The sequence below is a fragment of the Eschrichtius robustus genome, chromosome 11 (assembly GCF_028021215.1).
Source record: "Eschrichtius robustus isolate mEscRob2 chromosome 11, mEscRob2.pri, whole genome shotgun sequence".
NCBI lineage: Eukaryota > Metazoa > Chordata > Mammalia > Artiodactyla > Eschrichtiidae > Eschrichtius > Eschrichtius robustus.
The window spans coordinates 49,608,920-49,617,091 of record NC_090834.1 but is presented as its reverse complement, the minus strand read 5'-3'; the positions used below and the strand labels follow the sequence as shown (position 1 = coordinate 49,617,091).

General features: G+C 37.7%; 1 protein-coding gene across 2 annotated transcripts in view; it reads left to right on the top strand.

Moving 5' to 3' along the window:
* Positions 1-290: 290 nt before the first annotated feature.
* The window catches only part of EED (embryonic ectoderm development), a 32,939-nt gene continuing 25,057 nt past the window's right edge, over positions 291-8,172 (top strand). Inside the window, exons 1-3 of one of the 2 annotated variants that reach the window (XM_068554847.1) lie at positions 291-670; positions 5,893-6,045; positions 8,016-8,108. In XM_068554847.1, coding sequence (XP_068410948.1) covers positions 557-670; positions 5,893-6,045; positions 8,016-8,108 — 360 coding nt within the window. In that variant the 5' untranslated portion in view covers positions 291-556. The remainder of the gene's footprint in view (positions 671-5,892; positions 6,046-8,015; positions 8,109-8,172) is intronic. The other variant, XM_068554846.1, reaches the window with a different exon arrangement.

Below are 8,172 nucleotides of genomic sequence, written 5' to 3'. Positions count from 1 at the left end.
GCATATACCGCTAAACCAAGAGGTGACTTCTCGTCTCGCCCCCCGTCTCCTGGGACATTGATAGGCTAATCCATTCCACAGACTTTCGAGTCCTTGCAGCGGGTCGGGGATCGAAGGATTGGGCCAATTGCGGCTGAAACGTCTTTGGAAGGAGGAAGGGGGTGAGGGGGCATCCCTCTGAGTTCCGCCTCTCCTTTTTCGAGGCGGTCGTGGGGAAGGGGGACGTACGAAATATTGCCCTCGAAAGCCAAGGATCACACCTCTCCGTGCAAACTGCCGGGAGGGCGGCGGGAAAAGGGCAAGACGGGAGTGGGGAAAGGGAAGGATCCAGGAAGCCGCGCGGGAGGGCGCGCGCGCGCGCCCCTTTTTCAGCAGTGTGGCGGGGTCGCACGCACGCCCGCCTCGGCGGCTGGGCGCGGTTTGCGACAGTGGGGGGAGTGGTGGAGGTGGCGGCGGCAGTGGCAACTTTGCGGCAAGCTCCGGACGGGCTTGCTTGACGGCGGTGTGGCGGAGGCCCCGCCCTAGGCGGCAGGAACCTGGAGGGAGGCGGAGGAATATGTCCGAGAGGGAAGTGTCTACAGCGCCGGCGGGAACAGACATGCCTGCGGCCAAGAAGCAGAAGCTGAGCAGCGACGAGAACAGCAACCCGGACCTCTCTGGAGACGAGAATGTGAGTGCAGCACTGAGCAGTCCGGACGGGACTTTGCAGTGAAAGTTTCAAATTCTTTTTAAACTGTAGGCGCGGGGGCGGGCAGGCGGCTGTGGGGGGAGGGAGAGGTGTCACCCTCTACTCAGGAAAACGCGGGCGTGGAGGAGAGCATCGAATTTGTCTCTACGGGGATTTTGAGCTGCGGCCGAGAGCGAGCGGAAACTTGACGAAGGAGAGTGGTTTAAGAGAGAGCTGGTGGTGGAGGTCAGAGGGCTCTGAGATCCTTTTGCGTGCATGCGGAGTGTCTGGGCCTTTAGGCAGATTTTGGGAGAGTGCGGATCTGAGATTCCAGTAGTTTAAAAGGCAAGTTAGAGGTTTTTCTAAGACAGTTGGAAGGAGGGGCCAGCGTGTGTTAATGGACTTTTAAAAAAGAATTTAGGGGCCGTGTCACTCTTAGACCCTTACCGACTGTCCAGGATGGGAAGAGTAGCTCTTAGACGTTAGAGATTTCGGTGACTCTTTTAAAGGGGCTTTTGTGTCCGCTCCTGTCTTGTCCGCGGAGAAGGGGCGTGCCTGACAGTCGGCTTCTCTTCAGGAGGAGGAAAATTGAGAGGGTCGTCTACTGACTTGGAGGGGGAAACGACCCCTGAGGAAGGAATGAGAAGGGACAGTTACTCTTTTGTAAGTTTTCACTAAGATAAAGGGGATGACCTGGAAGATTTTAGGCCACTGTGGTCAGGGTAGATGTCTTTAGGTGTGGGCTCGTGGCTTCGCATGTGTAAGGTGTTCTGGAATCAGATTTTTTTTTAAACTCTTAAATGGATCTTGGTAATACTCTAGTCCGTCCCAACAGTTGATCCCAGTGTTTTTAGGTGAGACGCCAGTAATGACCGAACTGACATTAATTTTTAGTTTCATGTTTTAAGTTTATATACAATAAGGTCAGCAAAATGTCTTCACAGTTCATTCAACGAATTACTCTGAAATGTGAACTCTCCGAGGTAACAACATCTGATTATCTTTTTTAAACCTTTAAAGTGTTATAGGAGGGTGGTGTAAGTTCTTCTTTTTCTCAGTTTAGCTAGTTTTAAGAATAAATGTTTTATCTTACACACCCAGTTCCTAAGTACTACATCACTGCATCACCGACTGAAGCATGTATATGGCATGGTGTCAAGACCAGAATTTTCACTGAACAGATGGGAAAGAATTCTTTTTGCAGATAGAAGAAAGATATTTGGGAGATTGTCAGTTTGTGGGATTTGGACTTGAAATTTCTGGAAAGCTTAGGTGTTGAATGTTACTTTAAATCTGTTTTTTTTTTTCCTGTTTGTGCTTCCCAATCTTATTATATATTGGGATCTAACATTTTTGACCCTCTTCATTCCAGCCCTGGGTATCTGTTTTATTTCCACCTCTTCTTAAATTTGTCTAGGCAGATTAGGTTAGTGACGAGGAGCACAAACTGGATCTGTTAGGTTAAAATCCCCCCTCTACTGCTTACGGGTTGCTTGGTCTTGAGCAAGGTGCTTGACCTAGTTGCCTTAGATTCTTATCTTAAAAATGGGGATAATAACGGTATTTACCTCATGGGATGTTTGTGAGGATTAAATGAGATAATATAGATAAAGTGCTGAAAAGAGTGCCTGCCCCTTAATAAGTACCATACAAGTGTTAATTACTATTACTTCTTTTGTAATCACATTGTCTAGACTTATGTTTCTGGCCCTTCCACATATTCATCAGGCAGAAATGTAATGAAAATGTCAATAACCTATTAGACGGAGGAAAATTTCAGGGGACCAAATAAATTGAAAGGTTATATTCTTTTTACAGACCCTTAAGAGGAATGTACTCCTTGATGCATACTAAAGCTATTCAGAACTAGATGATTGGACTAAGCTGCTGTTTTGGTTCCTCCATTTGGCTGGGACTTTTAACCTTTTTTGTGCCTCGGACACCTTAATGAATCCTGTGACACCTTCTCAGAATAATAGTTTCAAACGTATAAAATACAATATATAAGATTACAAACAAAATTAGTGATAAAATTATTAAAAAGTTACAGAATTTTTTAAAACAAATTTAAGATTTGTTTTAATAAAGTGCTTTAATGTGAAGTGCTTCTTTATTAGCACATTAAGTAACTAGGTCTAGCAATGACTCTGATAGTAATGATGGGCATAGACAATTTTTGAGATCTGCAACAACTATAATGTGATATAAAAATACCTGATTTCATTGGTGAGAAAGTCACAGCTACAGTAACATTAGCATGTATGCTGCCTGCATTATAATAGAAGGAAGTAATAGATTTCACTTAAAGATAGTGAATATTAAAATGCAACTTTAAATTTATTTATGTATTTGTTTATATTGCCACTTAAGTTCACAGGTCCTCTGAATTGCATCCAGGGACCCAGATCTAGGACGTAGGTTAAGGGAAGCGAGTAGAGAACTCTGTATAAAAATGAGTTCAGAAAAAGCTAACAAGGGCAGTGGTTTTACTCTTGAGGGAGCCAAATAATGACAGGAAGGCCAAAAGCAAGTGGAGGAAAGAATGTGATGTTTTTGAGTTGGAGTGGAGGTAGTCTGAGCGCTTGCTACAGTTAAAGTGAATCAAAGAATTGAAAGGACATGAAAATTTTTTTCAATTGAGGTATAATTGACCAATAACATATTATTTCAGATGCACAACATAATGGTTCGATATTTGTATACATTGCAAAATGATCAGCACAATAAATCTAGTTAACATCTGACCTATTTTAAGTTTGTTTTATATGTATCTGCCATTTTATTAACTTTTTCATGTGACTGCAGAGTAGTTAGATTATGGAAGAATTGTTGTCTGGTAGTGAGATCAGAAGGCTGAATCTGGAGACATGTCTTTTGCTTAAGCAGCCTGTGGCAAGATTAAGGGCCAAATTACTATCCCTGTTTCCTTGTTGAGCAAATGCAGATGGTAGTGCCATATCTGTTGCATAGTACCATTCTATATTTTGCGGAGGGACCAAGGTGGAAGTCAGCTTGTACACATATTAGATACTTAGGAAAGGTTTGAATTTAAGGATAAAATGAAAGCATTGTGACTGTATTTCATTTCCATTTGACTCTGTTTGATTTCCATTTGATCTTGATTTGCCTATTTCAAGAGATGGGTAAATTAAGTGGTTAAAAGTTTATACACATACACACACACACATACACATACATGTAATGTGCCCCAATTATTAACAATGTTTTGTGTGGCTTCTTGATTAGCAGTTGGATTTTTAGAATGGAAAGAAGAATTTTCCAGACTGGGAAGAAGCTAGTGAATAAATGTCTAACCATTTTATTATTTCATTTCTCTAGTGTTGAAAGATAATTTTCAGAAAAAGAATAAATTTTCAGAAACATTTTACTCATGTGAGGGAACTGGGCAAGTGTAAGTCAAACAGTACAAATGTATATGGATTAAAGGAATGTAGAGATGAAATTGCAAATGGAGACAAAAACTTCTCTTCAGAGTGAAAGGGAAGACATTTTGTACCTCTACCTTTGGATTATGCACAGTGTAAGAGATGTAAGATTGTTCAAAGGCAGTGAAGGGGGCTAGAATCTGATAACATGGAAGAGCGTGCAGTAGTTACATAGTTTTCCAGTGAAACACAAAATTGTTTTCTACGCTAGGTTTTAACTGTGTAAATACAACTGAAAGGTAGGGAGAAATAGAGATTAACAGTGATTTCAGGACTTCCCCGGTGGTCCAGTGGGTAAGAATCTGCACTCCCAATGCGGGGGTCCGAGTTCAGTTTCTGGTCAAGGAACTAGATCCCACATGCATGCCACAACTAAGACCCTGGGCAGCCTAAATAAATAAATAAATATTAAAACAACAACAACAAAAAACCCAGTGATTTCAACCTAGGAACTGAACTCTTAAAGTTTTACATTTCTATATCTATAAAAGCTGATTATATTTACATTAAATTACAGTCTAGATATTGGGCATTACTGTGTGCCATCTATCCACTTCATTCTCTTTTTTCACCCTAGATAACCAGTATATTTTAGAATGATTTGTGTATTTTTTTTAAAAGCGTTCCATTTTGGTAGGAACCATTCATTTTGAAAAACCACCCCTAAGAACTACTGTATAATACCGTATAGTTTTTAAGTGAATTAATATGAATTTTTAATATATTTTTTGATACTCCAGTTAATTTTTAACGTTCTGTAATATCATAAAACCAACTTTAGGAAGCAGTAATTTAAAAATAACCTCTAAGACAATGGTTCCTAATATGTGTTCTCATAGATGTTAATAGGCACTCCATGAAAAAAAGCTTCCTCTGGAATGAATTTAGTAACTACTGCCCTAAGGTGATATAGGTTTAAATAAATCTCTTTATTCCAAGGAACACTTTGGAATGTGTAATGAAAGGAGGTAGTGAAATCCTCTTCTCAGAGTAGAGGACCATTAATATAGCTTGTGGACTGGAGACAGTATAAATTAGGTGAATTTTCAAGGTTTCCTGCAGTCATTTCTACATTTGGAAGGATTTTACTTTACAGTGAGTTTTTGGAGCTCTATTGTATGAGTATTTTAGAGCTATGAGTCAAATTTCACTTGTATATAGCACATAACATGTAGAACCTAAAAAAATTCTAAATGGTTTAAGTGTTATAAATAAGCAGAGTTTGAATGATAATCAGGATTTTCATCTAAAGTAAGAAGCACTAACACTGTAGCCTCAAACGGCCACCCACTCTCATGCTCCAAACTGAGCAGCAGTCAAATAAATTATGAAGACATGTAGGTCAGTCAGATTTAGGAGTCATAGCTTTTGGTTTTGAATCCCAGCAGCCCTAACCAGCGAGACACCATTTAGGCTCTCTAAGCAACACTTCCTTATCTAACAGTACCTTGTATGAAGAGCAGTAATGATGAAGTGAGGCAATGCAGTAAAGTGGCTGGCACAGACCAGTGCCTTGTTATTTAAAGGCAGTGTTATTCTTACCATTAGCATCATCATGGTTAGCTTTTTTTGTTTATATTTTTGCTGAAATATCAAATATCCACAAATCCTAATGTGTTTGTGTTTTATTCTTGTTTGGAGACAAGAATAAATTTCTTCATTTCTTGCAGGATTTATTAATTAATTCTTTTAGGCCAGTCAGTAGCTACCCAGTATGAACTCATTTCCTAAGTACAGTATTGCTGTTTCATATAATTTTTTCTGATTTGCTGCTCATAGGATGATGCTGTCAGTATAGAAAGTGGTACAAACACTGAACGCCCTGATACACCTACAAATACGCCAAACGCGCCTGGAAGGAAAAGTTGGGGGAAGGGAAAATGGAAGTCAAAGAAATGCAAATATTCTTTCAAATGTGTAAATAGTCTCAAGGTATGTACAGAAAGACACAGTCTATATGCTGAATGATGGGCTCCAGAGTTATTTCTCAGTGGTAAACATTTTATGCTCAAGATACTCTGTCAAGTTAAAAATATTATAAAATTATAATAATCTGAAGTTTTGTTTGTAGGGCAGACTGCATAGTTATTATAATCCATTCCACATTTGTTTAGCTTTTTTTTTGTTTGTTTTACATTAAATGGGTAGTACCTAGTATTGCATCTGGTTTTTCTTTACTGTTTTTATTGATTTTGAGAAATGTTACTCTTCATATTTTGGTAAAACTTAAAAGCATAAACCACTTCCTGGTACCTGTTACTGAAAAAAACTGAATGTGACTCATTAACTTTGAGTTAACATAAATTGAAACAGATGTCTTACTTTGTGCAGTCTTTAAAAATTTAACTCTTTTATTTGTAATTGTTTTCAAAGAAAAAGTAGAAATTTAAAATTTTTTTGAATATTCAATATTTGGAAAAAATGATAGGTTGGAGTTATTTATATTACTGCCTTCCTCAATAGTCTTTATTTTTAAAAAGGATTACTGATATTTACTTTAAATGTTTTACATGTATTCATTTCCTGTTTTTTAAATTTGGGGGTGTTTTTCCTGTGCTGAGCAAAAATATGCATTATATTATCTTATACATATGTTAGATAGATTCTTTTTAAAATATCTAAATATACTTTAAAGTCTTCAGAAAGCATAAGAAGCTATGGCTTTATGGAAATTATTTTCCTGTCTGTGTAGCAAAATTCATTGCTCTGTGTGTCAAATTATACTGTCTTAAAAGGAGGAAAATTAATCTCAGTGGTGGTGGTTTTTTTTTTTTTTCCTTCTTCTAAAGCAAAGTGTCCATTGTAGTTTCATGTTAATATTTAGATATATTAACCTGTTTTTACGTAGTATATCTGGAAGGTGGTTTTAACTGCCATTTGGATATTTTGATTAAATATTTCCAAAGCCTAAAGCTATGGCTTTTTAAAGGATAAGAAATGAATGTTGTTATACTTTAAAAGTGAAAACAGTGCCTTAAAGTGAATATGAAAGTTACTATTAAACACCAGGAGATTGCCAGTATAATCCTAAGGCTGAAAAATAACTTTGTGAACAAAACTGAATACTTGTAGCACAGGGAACTCTGCTCAATATTCTGTGGTGGCCTAAATGGGAAAAGAATTTGAAAAAGCTGTATATGTATGGCTGAATCACTTTGCTGTGCACCTGAAACTAATACAACGTTGTTAATCAACTCTACTCCAATGTAAAATAAAAATGAAAAAAAACCCTGAATACTTGTTTTTTGTACATCTCCTTATAGCCTCCTGGTAACTGTGATGTTACAGCCCACTGCCTCCCCTGGCCCCCACTGTTCAAGTATTCTTGTTCATTATAAAACTTCTTGGGTTGTTTTTCTTTTAGGACCCAAATTCAAGGTTATTTAAAGTTGTTTTTATAGAACTGTAGAAAGCAATGATTTGAATGGAGTCTGATATGCTTCACTGTACGAGGGAAATTAAACCTAATAAAGTTTAATGAGTACTGGAGAAACTATATTAACTGTTAGGTTATTTGTTATTTCAGAAAAATAAATTGTGTCCTTATGTCCTAAGGGATTAAATGCCTTTGCCACAATTATCCATTTTATTTTGATTCAGAAGCGTGCAGTTGGGTTTAAGAATATAGAAGGCAACTATCAAAGTATTTTCATTGATGAGTACTTGTTACCTAACCTCTGATTTAAATCTTTAATTGTTATAAAGCTTTATCATGCACCAGTATTTTAAAATGTGAAAACTGGACTAACAGATACCTTTTAAGTGTCAAAAGTCAGTTTATGTATGATATATAAAATTGCAGCTTGCGTTTTGGAAAAAAGTTATAATGGGAATGGTCAGTTTAGTACCATTTTTGGTTTCTAAAATATATTAATTTTTCTTATTTCTTGGTTATTTTATAGGAAGATCATAATCAACCATTGTTTGGAGTTCAGTTTAACTGGCACAGTAAAGAAGGAGATCCATTAGTGTTTGCAACTGTAGGAAGCAACAGAGTGAGTGTTAAGGGGACTGTTTGGCATTTGGCCTATCAGAGTCTGGTGTTAATACAACATTGAA